This window comes from Pocillopora damicornis, chromosome 1 (assembly GCF_964200805.1).
Source record: "Pocillopora damicornis chromosome 1, jaPocDami1.2, whole genome shotgun sequence".
In the NCBI taxonomy this organism is placed as follows: Eukaryota; Metazoa; Cnidaria; class Anthozoa; order Scleractinia; family Pocilloporidae; genus Pocillopora; species Pocillopora damicornis.
In genome coordinates this window covers 27,702,281-27,720,244 of record NC_142670.1, presented here as the reverse complement: position 1 = coordinate 27,720,244, position 17,964 = coordinate 27,702,281, and the positions used below count along the sequence as shown (strand labels likewise).

Genomic DNA, 17,964 nt, shown 5'->3' with positions numbered 1-17,964 from the left:
AACTCAAACTTTTTTGCTATCCTCAAAGACTGTATTTTGATGTAATACGGAAAATATCGGAATGTGTCGTACTCTACAAAGACGAAGGCTGCTCTTCTAAACCAGTTTGTGGAGAGGAGAAAATTTTGGTGTCTCTTTCCAAGGCTATCATACCCCAGGACACAGACCAGAATAATGCCCTGCAGTTTGTGAGGTATAATATAATACAACTTATTTCTGGCCCATCAAGTACATATGATTTACTTGAATACTTCTAGGTTACGTCATGCTAGTCTTATATAGAAATGATTTATTCCTTCCATTGTAAAATTGTACCTTTACGGTGGCTAATTTACGTTTTCAACCCAGTTGTTAACACTAAATTACCTGTTATACTCTCCCACCGACGCAGCAGTTTCTTTAGAAACTTACCCTTTATTCATTAGTGTACGTTGGGTTTGTCTCAGTTAAATTCATTTCATTTTTAACAGATTCCGCGAGAAAGAAGTTTTTTACACAGGTGGTGAAGTTTGCTTAGGAAGTGAGAGTGTTCCAGGAGTGAAGTTTTTCGACCAAAGTCAGGAACTTTTGTGCAACATGATCATGGTATTAGCGTCTCAAGTAGGTGACATTTTACAGTTCGTGGATTTGCTAATTAAATGCACTTTTAGCCCAGGGCTAATATATTACTGATGCCAACCTTACTATAGTAGATGACAATGAATTAAAAGGATTAGCAATGCTGTAACCACAGGCAGCCCAAGCTCCAGTTGTGAGATGATCATCTTACGAAATAAGAGTTATAGCGAAAATTTGAGTTTGTATGGAAATAATTACGACTGCTCTTAGGAAGTAAAAATACAGACAAATTCTCAATAAAAAGATCTCACCTTACTTCCAAAGTGCATGGCCTGTTGTCTGACCGCTTACTATGTTGAAAAGAAGCCATTTTAGCGAGTTCTCCTTTTCTAGGTTTCCTTCTCCTAAGAGTAGTAAACACTGATGAATGTCGAATAGTTAAAGAAATTTCCTGCCCACAGGAAATAGTACAGGAACAGACAGGACCTTGCACGTTTTTGATTTTGTGTATTACTTTTACTTTTCAGTTGCTTTAAAGTAACTTTCTATGCCTCTGCCTATCCTTTTTATTTATTTTCCTTTCTCTTATTACTTAGTAATTTTCTTTATTTTCTCATTTCTATTCAGCTCATACGCACCCGTAATATTGCGAATTTTCCCTACTCCATTTAGGTCTCTGATCCTTTCACCTTTGACCATGAAGAAAGAAGTGGTAAGTTGTTGTTTTTGTTGTAGGTTTCGTTGTTGTGCGAACAAATAAAATTTACTAGCGCAGTCATTTTGTTCTGAAATATGCCAATTCAGAAATGTAGGCTCTGTGAGTTTTGAAAATGTAGCATTTAGTGACAAAGCACGTGTTCTCAACAGAAAGTCATACTTGCCTTTCTTCATGTGTTAATAAATCGGGCCGTGCCTCCCTCACGCTCAAAGTGATGGCTTATTGTCTCTGTTATGTACCAGTAAACTCAATGCAGACCTCGGTGCGTATGTCTTTCCTTGTAAGAAATTTGTTATTGGAAACGAGAAAAGCGCAAACAGCTTAGAAAGACACAAAGAAGGGTAATTCTCCAAAAATTATTTTGTTGGTCATATCGTTAAAATAATGGAATAACTCTAACGGTGATAAATCCTTTGCAACCTGATATTGCTTTTCAAATGAAATCTTGAATCGAATATGTTACCTTATAACAGCCCCCTTTGTCAAATTTGTCAATGCTCATTGTTACTTAGAAGAGAAATCGACAAAACTTACTACTCTAAGCTATGAACGCTGGGTCTTACCCGGACGATCAAAGTCCAGGATCACCACACCATCGTTTCCGAACCATATGCGCCATAAAACTTGCTTTAGTTCTCAACCCAGCCATCTCATGAAACCCATTATTCTGCAGGTACTTCCGCCCAAAGTGTGAAACGTTCAATTGTAAAGCGTCCAAATTTAGAATCATTGTCATGCAGCCCTCTTGCGGCTCGTAGGAAGAGGATACGCGAATCTGCGAGTAACATCGAGATTGAAAATGTCGTGATAGATTTCCCTTTTTAATTGTATATCTTTCAAGTTTGCATGTTGCTGTTACACGTCTATGTATGGTAAAATTTGTTTATGCAGAAAGACTTGCGCTATATTTATTAGACATCCTTTTAACCTAGTTATAATGTGAAGAGAACAAAAAGAAAAACGAATTAAGACTTAATGTCTTATTCCTGCATTCAGAAAGGCCACGTTTTAGCTTTCATTTTGAGAGTCGTCTGTTTATTTTTTAGGAGCCCACATCTCAATTGTTTTTCACTAGTATGCTTTGTCCTAGATTTCATACATACATTCCGTAGTAAATGTTCAGCACGAAATTGGCAGTCATCCCCACAAAAGTCCTCCGCTACCAATCCTCAAACTTGTCAAGCACTCCGCCATTTTCAATAAAATGTTTACTCTCCCCAGGCTCCTCAGCGGCATTAGTTCTCGTTACCACGCTTTGCGTAGTAAATAAGTGTTAATTCAACTTTTTTGGCAAGAAATCGGAATTGTAATTCAGTGATAGCGATGACTTTAGAGTAAGATAGCAAACAAAAAGTGATTGAGTTAAATACTACATTTGATGTCTTCTGAGATCTGAGTTATATCTCAAAACGTCTGATTAAGTATTAATGCTTCCGAGTATATTTATAGCAAGAGACTTTCTTTCAGAAATTTTCCAAAATGTCTTATTTACAATCGGAACGGAAACTAAACCAGAGTGCCTTCAATCAACATCCTGATACATTCAATATGCAATTTGGAGTTTATGATTTTTTCGTGTAGCATGCGCGCTGTAAGCTTGTATTTTATAAGTATTCGCTATATCTAAGCATTGAACAGCTTGCTATTGATGTTGATGATTTTGTAAGCTCCAATTAAAACAGAGGCTATAAAAGCAGTTTAGATAATAGGGAAAATATTAAACGGCCTATCTGCATTCTTACCACAGAGTTTTCTGCGTTGAAATTGAAGTACCCTTCAAGAGAAACGCATTGCGTAATTAAGGCGTCGTTATCTTTGCCACGATTTCTCTTAATTTTCCTTCGTGTTTTATGCTCATTCATTCAATTGTTCAGTTGTTAATATTGTTGTCCTTGCGGATTGTAAATTTTCTTTCAGGCGCCTTGATTGGTCTCTCGCGCTTTTTGAGGGTTGTATTGAGAATCATTTACTTGATCACGATATCTATCATAAATTAATTCTTTTCGCCGTTAAACCTTGCTCATGGTTACTTCCTAAAAGCAATAAAACATTTTCCTGCGTTGTATTTAACGAATAGAGAAGCCTTGACTGTGCTCTGTTCTGTTGTAAAGCACTCAGGAAGCGGCTAGAGCTACTTCTTGAGTGCTCTAGCCGCTTTCAAAAATCAAATGTCAAACCCGGCATCAAAGTTCAAAAACCATCAAAGATCATATTCTGTAATAGTTTACAAACTGAAATAGTTCGGCATGTCGAATTAAACAGTTTTGCCTGAAGTTTTCAGTTTGTAATACAGAATCTGATAGTAAATTGTTCGGTGAAATTCGGCCCAATCGTGGCTCACAAAAATACGCAAGTTATTTCACATGACAAGAAGAAAACAAACTGTTCAAGACGAGTGTTTTATGAATGAATGGCAGTCGAATTCACCAGGACATGAAGATCGCTCGGAATGACAGCGCCGTAAAACTCGGCTGCAGTGACTAATGTGGCCTTCCACTCAACGCATCGGAAAAGTTATCAGAGCAAGCTCTTGATTTTACACTCGAAGGGTAGTCGATTTAGTTCCAGAGGCTTGCTCCACTACGATGACCAAAGATCGCCATGATGAGCTAGCCGCGATAGACCTCAAAATGATCGTAGTAGCTCTAACACCGTCATGATTGGTATGAATTTTAACAGTTATGCCAGGCTATATTTTTCATCATTCCTGTTTTTTTCTGTTTTGTTTTTGAACACGAAACTTTATATACTATGCAAGTGCTAGCTGTGTTTGATTTTTATTACCGTACGTAAACTTGCAATCTAACTAAGCGTGAAAACCCTTAAAACTCGAACTGTCCATTTTCTTTTATCTTTGAGGATTTTTGTCTCTGATCACGTTACAGTAACGTAAATTACTGCGCCTGGCATTTTTGCAAACCTTTGCTCGCTTGTTCCGAAATTTCACTTTCAATTTAAGAAAGAAAAGCAAGTAAGAAGTCTCGGAAAAGGTCGGACGTAGTACAATTTGGTTTATGGCGTGACAGCTTTAGCTCAGTTCTATGCTCTATACTCTCCTAGAGCACGCTCTTTTAACCAATGAGAGCATGCATTATATCCGAACTTAATTATAAAACATGATAAACCCACTTGAAAGATATCGGAAAAAAATTCGAGAAGCTTAGCCCCCGTCAGACTAAATGGCTCCGACAGAGGCTAATGCCAGCTTCAGAATCCCACTACGGTGGCCAATTTGCATTATCAGTTTGGTTGATGACACCAAACTATCCTATATTCAATTATCTCATCAGTTACATTAGTTGCTAAACGACTTGTTACAAATCTATCCTGCATTGGGAAAGAACATGCCTGTTCTTTTGTCTAATCACACAGCTCCAGAAGAAGAGAAGCCACTTGAGGTGGAAGAATATTCCTCCAGATCAACTGATCAAGACGTTCGCCAGAAGGAGGAGGCTGCAAGAAATGTGGATGAAAGAAAGACTGTCATCAAGAGGTGCAGTTCATTTGCATGTAGTCGTTCTGTTATCCCACGTTAGTGGAATTATATATACATATATACATAAAAAATTAATAAGTTATACAATAGCCCCTAAGGATGGCTACTATGCAATTTCTCCTCACAACATCACCATGAATCAAACTTTAAGGTCAGGAGAATAAAGAAAATGGTCACCCTCTAATGCAGCTCTAGATTGCCAAAAGACTTCTCCTCGTCAGCAACTTAAGAAATTTTTCCCGAATAGTTTGGAGAAAATAAAAACTGTATGATGTCAGGGTGTAAAGGGCTAACATGATTTGCAAATATTTGCGTGCAATGCACATTAGCGACATAACATTTATATTAAGCTGAGCTTAATAAAAGAAAAACTTTCCCTGAGTAGAATCAGCCATGATGGTCACATGCACATTTGAAAATTTCGGGATAAAGAAAAGAATGGCTATTTTGAATGCTGTTCATAAAATTTTAAATAGAATGTTATTTATTCTCTAACTTGATGAGATAGCTTAGATACAATTTGCATTACAATTGCTCAAAAACCTACAATTTATTCCATGAAAGTAAGTCCACACTTATTTAGAAGAAGCATTGCTTCACTGAACTAGGTACTCTCGATTCGTGAAATTCGGAAGCGTTCTATTAGCTATAGTCCGGTGATCTAAAGCCTTTTTAAGTTCTTCCCCAACATCTGTCCTACATTATTTATACAACGATAGCCCTATAGAAAGTATAGGTAGAAAGTAAAGGTTGCTAATAATTTACTCTTTAACTGCGGTATTATTATAGTTTACCATTCCTGCAGAAGGCTTGATAAATGTAATTTTGTAATTATTTCAGAGGTAAAATTGCAGACGAGTCAGAGACTTGGAATCTTGCAAGAGCTGGTGCATCCATCACATTTAACCTTGTAGCGATAACAAAATCCTTGACCATAACATGTTCATTATGGACCCCTGCAGCCCTTTCTCCGCCCATTGGTAGTAATGAGCTCTTGGTAAGCAATGTGATTGAACTGTCTCATGATGGCCCACCTGACCTGGAGTTCATGGAAAATGCTTCGGGAAGCATAAATGTAGCTTTGTTGCACAGTGCCTCAAACTGCAAAGGGTACGAAGTGGTTATAAAGCAGTTGGTTGACCCCGAATACAACGAGTGGGAGGATTTGGAGACAAGAAACATTTGGCATTCGTCAGGTACTGAAATGATAAATTTCACCGATGAGATCCATACACAAGTATCATTCCATATACTTCTTGCTAATTTCTCAATCCATAGTTAGGATCATTTAAGGGAGATGGACAGCCGGCTTAGTGGTTAGTGCACGCAATTCCAGATCGACATTTACAGCTTCATGGTGGTATGTTCTCGGGCAAAACTTAGAATGGATTAGAATAACAACATGGAAGTTCTCCCATACAGACCTTCAGCTTGGCTAATAGGGACTAAGTAATAATTGACACGGATTAAACCTACAGGAACGTTATTAACAGTATCTTTATGTCGTGGTCGAGATTCTCTTACACAGACCTCTCTGTTAGAAAGGTTTAAGTAGTAACCATAACTAATGATATCTATTACAGCATTACTAATAATATCAATATATTACAGTAAATCCAACCGTCCCCAATTGGACGTGCCCTTCCGCTGAAGCTTCTTGCTCGAAAAGGTGGTTTTCCTCGTTTGCAGCAGTCTGGCGCCTCAAGTCTTTTGTCTTTCCTAAGCCTACGTCTAAGACCTCTGAGTTTATCTGTCCACTGCCAGACTATCCAAATGTTAGTGTTGCGATTCCATGGAATTCTTTGCCTGCCGATACAGACTTTTCTTTAACTCTAAAGGTATTTACACCCGATGTTGCATTTGTAAGAAATAATAATGATGAAATTTATTGCCATCATTATCGTTATCATTCACATCATTATTACTATATCGATCATTTGTTTCAAAAGACTTAGATGGTGATGACAAAAAAACCAACTTATTGCCGAGAGGATGTTACCTTGATATAAAATCAAATGCTTTGACCTTAATTACAGCCAATAGCGGATTTTATGAAGACTATCATGTTAGTATAGAGTGCATAGATTTTAGCTGAAAAAAAATGTTTAATCAAATCTATTTATCGTCCCTATTTCAATTGGCAAACTACTGGTAGCTAACAAGAGTACCTTGGGTTATCATAAATTTTTGATATGATTGTTTTGGCTCTTTTAATTTGAGGTGCAAGAAGCGCCAACCATCGACCACGATGTGGAAGGAATGTTTGTTGGTCCGATTCTTCACATTTCGTGCTCAAACAATGTGACGCTGTCAGCGCCAGCGAAAATCAGCCTCCCGTTGGCACTCACAGACGGTGGAATAGAGCCAGCGGAACTGCATTCAGGTCAAGTGAAGATACTACATTTCAATTCGAGAGAGGAATCACAAGAATGGACGGATATCACAGATCATTTGGATATGCCTGTAGTTCTTAGAGGTGGAATAGTGACGTTTCATGTCAAAACTTTCTGCCGGTAAGATGAATGTGTAGATCGCATTATTATTTTATAAACTGTATGCAGTTAATTTATTTTTTTTTTACATTTCTCGAAGTGAACCATTAGTTTTAGAAACCAGAAGTTCGCTTTGCAATTGCTGTGAAACTCTAAATTTCGTCAATTCATATGCTATGGGGTTGAATGTGATGATGAGTGCAAAAGAGTAAACTAACACATATTTAAGGCCGTGAGGACCATTTCCAAATTATACGCCTAATTTTTTTGAGAAATTTTGATCCCACTGGCGAGTGAATAGAGTTGTTAAAAATAACAAGCATCCAGTGAAAATTCTATAGAAGTTGAAAAGAAGGATGCTTAACGCCAATTTTATTGCAAAAACTGCTCCTCATGTGAGCTTTTGTTCTGCTCCACAGTGTAAGTCGTATACAAACGTTTGAAATCTGTTGTTTTAACATGCAGCGCTTTCCACAAATGAGGTATACCTACTTGTGAGTAAAATAACCCCCTTCCCCCCCCCCCCCCTCTGCTCCTCGTTTTCCTCCCCCTCCTCTTCCTCCTCCTACTCTCTCTCAACATTTGGCGCGTCTCTCGAGCTTCCCCAGGTTATTCAAGCTGGCTTTAAAATCAAAAGTTCTCATTGGAAATAGTTTCTCTCTTGCGAAGTCGAAAAACCGGACTTGTTGATTAGTTTTGAGCTAGGTAACTGACTCGGGTGGATACTTTAAAAAAGTCATGGTACTTGTCGAGGGATTATTTCCCTCTAGCAAATATTTCTTCTCAAGCGGTCAACATCTACAAAAGTGTACATACCTCTTTAAACGTGTGTGTGTGTATGTGTGCGTGTGTGTGTGTTTGTGTTTGTGTGTGTGTTTTGTTTTTTTTCATGTCGTGTAGAGTTTCCTGCCATTCTCTTTCAGGTTTTGGCCCTGGTTGTTGAAGACGTCCGCCAGCATTCCATGCAAATATGCCTCGCTCCTATGCGATGGAATCATGAAACAGCAAGCTGGGTTTTTAGCTTGCTTATGCAATGATGTAGTACCCTCGAGATACGTGTTGAATATGTTTTGTTTCCCGCGGCAGTTAAGGTCCAAAGTGAATAGCGATATGTCCTCAACATATTGTGTGAATATGCAAGGAGAAGGAACCTCGAAGAAACCGCTGTCTAGCGGTGATGAAACATGTGTGTCTCTATCAAATGGATTTGAAGTGCAGGGAGCGGGAAATGTAGAGAAAATCGTCTTAAAGTAAGTACCAGCACTGTTACGTTTCATCGTTCCGTCCTCATGATCCGCTCATTCGTAAAATAATGTAGAAAGGCATAGTGACTCTGCCTCTGTAACTAAGCTGCAACTAAGAGGAGGGTTGAGAAAGCGGCTCTGTCCTATGGTCTCCCGGCTTAAGGTCACAAGTCTGTTTCACGAAGGGATCTAAATTATCCATTCTAACTTCTTACCTTTAGAAAGCTCAAAATCTAAGAGAAATTTACACTTCAGCATTGTAAAGTTAAATAAGTTCCTTAAGTACGTGATTCCTTCACTGAGTTTGACCAGGAAGAAAGTCAAAATAATTTAACAAGTGTTTTTGCCGCTTGCAAAGACGCAAATTTAAGTGATTTGCTAAATCCACTATACTAGAAACCTAAGAAAAAAGTTAATATCCATCTAAACTTTTGTTCCCTTATTTATGCGAGGTTCCACAGTGAGCACCATGATCACGAGTTTCTGCGTGTTAGTATTAAAGACCCGAGTGATCTGCAAGTCGACTTCCTAAAACTGCTAGGAGGCGAGGAGAGAAATAATTTGCCAATAATATGTAAAGTTCCCATCATTGCAAGATCTCCAGCACAGGTATTTACGATACTGCTGCTTAAATGCATACATCTGCATTTTCATCCACTGAAACAAACTATGTGGATAAACAAAAATTGTACTGTCGTAAATCGCTTCCCAGAATGCTTGGAACTCAACCAAACAAAGTATCTGTGGTGAAATATCTTTTATTTCATTAAAGTATTCGGACGATTATAATGTAAAGTAAAGTCAAAGAGTTACACTTGCAGCTTTTTCTCGAGGCTCTCTTCGACATACATATATTCTGCAATTTCCATCTCCCAATTGCCTTGCAACTTCAGCAGCTTGTCTACAAATAAATTTAAGCTGTTCTGAATATTGGATGTTAATCCTGTTGCCCCACTGAACCATACGTTTTAGAGATTACAGTCTTTTGGATTGAAATTTAGGGTGTACCTGGCAGTGAAAAGCATGTGGTCACACCCATATAATTTCCAGAGACACTAATTTGGTGGCATGAGTTTTCGATCCACTCGGATATAAATATGTTTACCTTTCCAGTAATTATTATTGCTTGTTAATGTTCCTTACACGCTCAATATGAAATTTAAAATGAGTGGGATAACCTCTACTGTATTCATTTCACCAAAACAAATCCAGCGAATACTTAAGAAAATAAAGCGGCAAACTAGGACCGGCCTTCCGATCCTTTGATCCAGATTTTTTCTTTTTATATCAGTGGTCATCTGGAAAGCGGTAGGTTTCTTCTTGAAAAATAGTCCTTTCGGGTTAGAGGCACTGCTGAGTCGACAATAGTCTTGCAAAATTCGCCATCAAAAGGTTTCCGAGTAACATCATGAAGTCATTTTAAGGCAGCACGACCTTATTGAGGACGAATCACTGGAAACAGAAGTAAGATGAATGTCGTATAGGTAAAGAAATGTCCTGCCCAAAGGAAATCGTACAGGAACATATAAGACATTAAAAGTTTTTGATTTAGTGTACTACTTTTATTTTTCAGTTGCTTTGAAGTCACTTTCCATGCCTCTGCTTTCTTCTTCTTTGTTTTTTCTTTTTCTTGTTATTTAGTAATTTTCCTTATTTCCTCATTTCTATTTGCTCCATACGCACCCGTAATATTGCGAATTTTCCCTCCACCATTTAGGGTCATGTTCCTGCAACCTTTGATCCTGAAGAAGAAAGTAGTAAGTTGTTGTTTTTGTCGTTGGTTTCGTTGTCGTTCGAATAAAATGATGGCTGGTCTAGTAAAGTTTACTAGACCAGCCATCATTGTTCGAAAATATGCAAACTCAAAACTGCAGGCTCTGTGGGTTTTGAAAATGTAACATTTAGTGACAAAGCAACGTGTTCTCAACGGAAAGTCATAATAATCTGCCTTAATTCATGTGTTAATACATCAGGACATGCTCTACCACACTCGACAGTGATCGCTTCTTGTCTATTACGTATCAGTAAACTCGATCCAGACCTTCACAGTAGGTTTGTCCTTCCTTGTAAGGAATTTGATACTGGAAACGAGTAAAGCGCAAAACAGCTCAGTTAGGAAAGACACAAAGAATTGTATTTTACTAAAATATCATTCCGTTGGTTATATCCCTAAAATAATGGAGTCACTTTAACGGTAAGAAACCCTTTGCAACATGCTATTACTTTTCAAATGAACTCTTGGATCGACTATGTTTTATTATAACAGTCCCATTTTTCAAATTTGTTAGTGCTCATTATTACCTAGAAAAGAAATTGACAAAACTTACTACTCTAAGTCGTGAAGGCTGGGTCTTACCTGCACGATCGCAGTCCAGGATCACCAAACCATTGTTTCCGAACCATACGCGCCATAACACTTGCGTTCGCTCTCAACCCAACCATGTCATTAACCCCATTTTTATGCAGGCATTTTCGCCCAAAGTGAGAAACATTCATGACCTCCCTTTCAAAGTGTTTGTCGGGCCATACGCCCTTACACTTGCGTTAGTTCTCAACCCAGCCATCTCATTAACTCCATTATGATCTCACCGATTTCAATGAAATTTGGCCAGTTTAAAGGATCTACCCCAAAAATCAAAAAGACAAATTGGTTTCTGTTTTGGTTTTTCGGGGGAAGATAGACAACCCCCCTCCCCCGGTTTTTCTTGGTTTTCATCAGGGAAATCGCTTCAAAATAGGTAAAATGTATGAAGCTTTCACTGCCATGGTATTTAACCAATTACTCTGAGGGTTTGCACACATATTATTACATCCTTAGTAAATGTCCAACGCAAGTATCAGTCAATTTGTTTGACGGCTTGTCAATCAACAGAGGCAAATAAACGACTGTGTTCTTAGACCTTTCTTTTCGATTCATTCAAATATTTAACAACTTTGAGGTCAAATATCTCCCCTTGCCAGAAAGCTACAACACTAATCTTAATTTCCCTTTATAATCCATCATTTCATCTCCGAAAACCGTCAAAAAAATATCCAGGCACTACAGTATTTTTGTGTTGAATGCCTTTTAAAATCTGCGACTGTGACAAGCTTCTCTCAACTACACCAGTCACGCAATTCTGGATCTAGGCGGTCACTTGACCAAATAAACCTACATTTTTTAGCTCTCTATATAAGATGGTTGATCAAGAAAGCTAAAAAATGCGAAGAACTTTCAAGATTTTTCGTAGGAAAGGAGAATTTCACGCTTACTGAGATGCGTGTAGGCGAAAAATTAATAAGAAAATCGTAGCTTTTTTTTTCTGTCGTTTATTACTATGGAGATTTGCTGAAATCAGCAAATATGGCTTTTGTACGGCACAAAACATCCATTAGTCTATAACTTGATTGTTTGTCGTCATCACTGCTCATTTCAGGGGATTTTAAAGTCATACGCTGCGTGTTGGTTGACATTATCACAAGTTCCAGTGTGCTATAACTTCGGCTTTCACAGACGAGAAATTCTGCGCTCTCGCTCGAGAGCAAATATCAATAGCTCAATCAAACTAAAAACTGTGCTGCTATCCCGAAAATAACATTAAAATAGTGTTGTCGTTGTCACTTACCGCCATCGAACATTTCCATGCAGAACTCCGCCAAACTAACATCTGTTGCGTGACCCGTAGACTTTCCGTAGGAATTATTCAAGCGCGTTGTTCATGCTTTCTGCTAAATAAAAATTTCAGAATAATCTGCAGATCTCTATGATTATTTGCTTGCTTTTATCGTAAATTACAGTTTTTTTTTTTTTTTAGCATTTTGTGACTACATATAAATCCACATCTCTCTCGATCGAGTGTTGCCGGTGTTTAATTGCGTGACTAATAAAATTTATTAATTGTTACCTAAAATAAAATAATAATTAGAAAAATATCTCAGGGAATTTAAGGGAAGTATTAAAGGAAAAAGAACTGTAGCCCTCATTCATTAAAAACCCCAAATAAAAGTGAAATAAACGTGATTTTATTGTACGTTTTTTTGAAAGCTCATAACAAGATCTAAATTTCTGTTAAGTTCGAATGTCATTTTTTCCTTGTAATCTGTAATAAGTCTAGTCGTCAACACTTCATTCATAGTTTGACCTTTAAGCTGTCGACTGAAGTAACGCAATCGTATCGTTTTGCCGTAATAAATGACTTTTGAAAATGTTTTAAGGATCTATTAATTAAATTAATTTTGCATGACCATTACACACATTTGCTCTCGGGTATCGCGCAAAATAATTCAACCTAGTTTACTCAACATTTTGCATCGATGAACAAGATAATTTCTCAAATCACCGCTCAAATTTACAGCCGATAATCATGTAGCATGTCCTAAGTTAGAGGAATGATGCATCTTATGCCTTATCAACGGCCATCCCGGGGGGTTGACCCTGAAGACATACGGGGGAATAGTGCGGGATTTTCTGACCTTTGTCGTCAATTTTTGGCCCGGGACGGGGGCATTGGACTGTTTTTGCACTTCCGAGGCAAGATGCACGGGGAAAGACCCGCGGGATTTGTAACATCGCCGCTATCTTGAAAATGAAAGATCCGGACCGCGGGGACCGGGTATTACCGTTGAACGGCCTCCCGTAAATCTGTCCTATTTTGTTGGTCATCCTTCCCTAACATAGCGCAAGAAATCTATGATCTCTTCCATGCTAATCTTTTGATGATTAGGTGTTGAATATTTATACTGTCATCTGTTTGAATTATTCATATTTTGCTTACTATATATATTATTGTTAAACTTTTATTAAAAATTATTCAGGAAATTACGTTACAACTTGGAATTCCTTTCAAATTATGCTCCTCGGGGTAGGGACAGTGGTAGCTTTTTGTGGAAGAATATTGGCCTTGGGTAGGTGGAATTTGCAAATGTCTTGGTGCAAATGCCCGGGGGTTCTCCGGGGTCAACACCCGGGATGGTCGCTGATAAGTGCATTATCTCAGAGAATTCTCAATGATTATAAATTCATTCTTAAACCAACAACGGCAAATTTGGCTTACCTTTAACAATTACTTGCCTCTCAAGAACGTCATCTTCACCAGTAACATGTGAGACGAACAGATATATGATACACTCCCCATAAATCAAGTGTCAGGGGATTAACTTGATTCACTTTAGTAGAGAGTCGTCAGTACCGCAAAGTAGTTTCCTTTGCGGAATGTCGGTCAGCCCCATAGTTCTTTTTCCTTTAATATTTCCCATAAAATTCACTTGAATATTTTTCTTAGCTAATCAATTATTTTTATTTTAGTTATTGATTGATTCTTTTCGCTTTTTTACTCGTGGTCATTCTTGGTCACTCGTGGTCACTCATAATCACTCGTGGTCACGCGTGGTCACTCGGAGTGTACTTTTAGACATTGATCATCATCCATAAAGTTGGAGTAACTAAAAATATGTGAGACGTGTTGCGTAAATGGACGCAAATTTGTCGTATTCACAGGACGAAATCACATGTTTCCGTATTTCTGAAACGTGGCGGAAACATGCAACTCCATGTTTCCGTTATGTTTACTTAAAAGTGGTCCGGTTTCGTTGTATACGCAGCAACGGAAACGTGAGAAAACGTCACGAAACCGGTAACGGAAACACAGGTTATCCGTCGTGTTTCCGGAACGGTTTAACATGTTTCTGCCACGTTTCCGTTTACGGATTCATATCAAACTCATGGGGTACAAATAGTCTTAACATGAATGTAGTGACCACGCCCACTTCAACACCCCACTCAAATCGAGTGAAATTTTCGAATGTTTTACCATTGTGCGGATTGTCTACGGAAAAAGCACTCAATGTACCTCTGAAATATTCAACTATAATATTGTGGCTTTCTATTTCGCTAATTTTCTAACTTGAAGGTAAAGTTTTTCCCTCGTCATTTTTACCTTTTCTCCGAGCGGTTGCGTGAAATTATCAAGGCGATTTTGATCAAAACGCGACCGAGCGAAGGGTCTCGGGCGATATCTCTTTTACGCAGGCGCATATTAAAAATGTACCGCCAGAACCAAAAAGAGGAACAAATTTCCTTTGTTTTGATATGTAAAGTGTCGAACAAAAAGCAGATTTACCTCCGTCAAATGGCGTTTCAAAATAGTTGTATCTTCCTCCTTTTGATTTTTCCTGTTTTGTAAGCGTGAAAGCAGTAGGAGAGGGATCGGGAAACTCAGAAAGCGCTCCGGGAATTAATCTGCCATCGTTTACTTACAAGATAAACAAGTAAGATTTGTGAAGTTCTTTGAAGTATGAAGTCTAACTAAATGCCTTTTTAAAGCTTGTCTGCTGTATTTTTCGTAAACTTCCCTGATTAATTTTTAGTTTCAGCTTACTAGTCTATACTATTTCAAAGCAATGTCAAGACGAAGACGGAAAACCATGAGTCGGTCCTTTCAACAATCGTAAACAAAGTGTTTGAGCAATCAGGTACACGAGGTGTAATAATCAATAGCCGCATATCAGAAGTCTTCAGAAAGAAAGTATTCTGTCTTCAGAAAGCTGTCAAGAAAGCTAATAATCGTGGCGGAAGGCAATTAAACGGGCTCTCGGTATCGATTTAATATCATATCGATCTCAATATCATACAGTTTTGAATCTTTCTTCCGTGTATTCGCCTTTCTAACGAGGGTGTATGTTGAGAATTCATTGCAAAATCGCTTTGTTTTTTTAATTTCCCTCCTTGACCTGTCCGCCATTTTGAAAATTCGTAACGGAGAGCATGCGCATTACGTGGGGTAAGTGGTTGCGTACACCTGGAACCGAGAAAAACAAATGTTCGTCGCACTGGGGAAAGAGTTTGATATGTTGCAATTTCGTCCTGTGATTCCTCCTAAAATCAAATTCGAGATTTTAGCTCATAGAGGTTCGCAAACAACATCTCCCCACGCCAGGAGATTATCTCGTCTCCTGAAACCGCAAGCAATGGGACAACTGCACCTCCTGGCGTCAATGACGATGGATCAAGATTCTCAATCGCTCGGTGGAGCGTTGAGGAGGGCGACACAATAATGAGCAAAGTTAAGTTGCCAAAGGCAAAGAAAACCCGCGGCAAAATGGAGAAGCCGGAAAATGTGCTGAGGAGCAAGACAACAAATCGACAGGCAGCTTTTAAAATTACGATTCGAAGTGATTGTTGATGTCTTTGTATCCAGGCTTCAATAAAGAAAAAGAAACCTCGTTTTTAACATTATGTATGGCAAAGTTTGGTTGAACGGCGACTTCTTTGTTCGAAATATGGACGTCAGCGTGGAGCTCCGACATTACAAGTCTCTTTTACAAAGGAAATTTTTTCTTTTCTTTACAGAATGGTACTCGTTCTTTCTTCTTTGGGCCTTTTTTTTCTTTTTTCCTTTTTTTTTTTACCAAGGAGTTATTTAGTGGTCAAGTGACTTCTTTCATCGCTCTAATTCAACTGTCCTTCATTCAATGATCAAGATAGTAGAGTTACCGTACAACACTCGCGATTAGTTAATTTGCTTCTACCTAGGAAAGTAGATTTACGACGCAATTGAGCATACAATAGTAACGCTGTGTAACGCAACAATAGGCTTTTTCATGGTCATAATCGGTCTCAAACACTAGCACTTAAAATGCGCGAAACACATGTATCATTGGAGAGCGTTTGAGAGCGTTTAGTCAGAGCTGTTGAAGAAGGATCAAAGCGGCCATCCAAATCTTTGAAAGGCTCCAAACTACGATGTACATCAAATTTGACCTTCTCGAAAACTGGTCTCAAATTACATACTTGAGAACCATAGAATACGCGACAAATACGTACAAAAAATACTTTTACACATTCAGAATAAACCAGGTTATATTTACCTATGGTGAAAGGAAAAAGGAGCGGCCTAACTTTTACAGAATGTTTGGTCAAAATCTGCCAATTGCTGCCGCTTTCACCGCCATATTGAAAATGAAGCTGCCACAATGCAAAGCAATCGGAGTGCGCACACCGCCTGGATGGTTACCATAATTGTGGATCTCTTCGTGATATTCCAGAACCTTGGCTTTTGAAATAACAGCAACCTTGCTTTGCAGTAAGACCTGTTACTACAAGTTAACAACCATGTTTCATCATGCACGAGTTGGCCATGATTCTTTGATTAGATAAAGGAGACAGTTGAATTTATTTGTCATGCTATGGTGTTTTAATCGATTTCGATTTCGAAATAACTTGGTACCGTCTTTCAGTTGTATTAAAGTGTATACGGCCTGTTTTCGTACTTATTGACGTTTTTGATAAACAAATCACGGCTCAAAGGAAAGAAGTCTATCAGCGGGGATGGAAACTGTTTTTTACCGAGCTGTTGCTTTTAGGAGGAATGAAACAGGCGCTGAGAAACACGAGGAGATTAGGAGGTGGAGTGGCAGTTTGTTTCAGGAAAAGGTTTTTGAGCTGCGACTCTTCGCTATTTTCAAATACAAAAACAGTCACGGTTTTTCTTCAACAATAAAATTTTCTACAGTGGTTTCTTCGGCTGATCTAAGTGACTAATCATGGTACACTGTAACTGCACAATTTCTTTCAATGCTACACTTAGTAGCTCCCAGGAATCCAACGGAATCACCTTTAGGCGTCTTACTATACGTACGTCTATTTAAATTAAGCCGCAGCTTAATTCTTTAAATTGAACATGAGATTGTCAATTGAGATTAAGGTGTGCAAAAAAACCTTGGATTTTTTCCCTTGCATTGTGGCTTGTTTAACTTGATAAATTAGGAAAATGAACTGATCGCTGAAGCGCTTGGGGAAGATAAGTAATATTTTCTTTTATGTTCTTTTTTAGCTATGGAGGTTCCGCAAGGCGAGACAGATCGAGATCGTGAACAAGACAGCTCTCCAGGTTTGAAAACACTGAATATGAACATTAGCACTATTCCACAATGACATCTTTCATGCTTAGAGTAGAGCTATATATTTGCAAGTTAACTTTAAATACTGATCATGGCCTTAAATTTTGTTTGAAGTTAAATTAGTACAACGACGTGAAGATGGAGAAACAAGAACCTTAATCATGCCGCAAATATTGCGTGGCTTTTGAAAATGTAGCATTTAGTGACAAAGCACGTGTTCTTAACGGAAAGTCATACTTGCCTTTCTTCATGTGTTAATAAATCGGGCCGTGCCTCCCTCACGCTCAAAGTGATGGCTTATTGTCTCTGTTTTGTACCAGTAAACTCAATGCAGACCTCGGTGCGTATGTCTTTCCTTGTAAGAAATTTGTTATTGGAAACGAGAAAAGCGCAAACAGCTTAGAAAGACACAAAGAAGGGTAATTCTCCAAAAATTATTTTGTTGGTCATATTGTTAAGATAATGGAATAACTCTAATGGTGATAAATCCTTTGCAACCTGATATTGCTTTTCAAATGAAATCTTGGATCGAATATGTTACCTTATAACAGCCCCCTTTGTCAAATTTGTCAATGCTCA

General features: G+C 38.3%; 2 protein-coding genes across 2 annotated transcripts in view; both read left to right on the top strand.

The window, feature by feature from the left end:
* LOC149053057 (uncharacterized) overlaps positions 1–17,964 on the top strand; it is a 252,015-nt gene that overhangs the window by 7,128 nt on the left and 226,923 nt on the right. The window lies entirely within an intron of this gene.
* Positions 463–17,381, top strand: LOC149053071 (uncharacterized). Its single transcript, XM_089201489.1, has 9 exons — positions 463–600; positions 1,231–1,270; positions 4,649–4,769; positions 5,613–5,968; positions 6,384–6,610; positions 6,993–7,285; positions 8,188–8,514; positions 8,961–9,117; positions 17,319–17,381. The coding sequence occupies exons 1-9, from the start codon at positions 577–579 to the stop codon at positions 17,379–17,381; spliced, it is 1,608 nt and encodes a 535-aa protein (XP_089057615.1). The 5' UTR covers positions 463–576.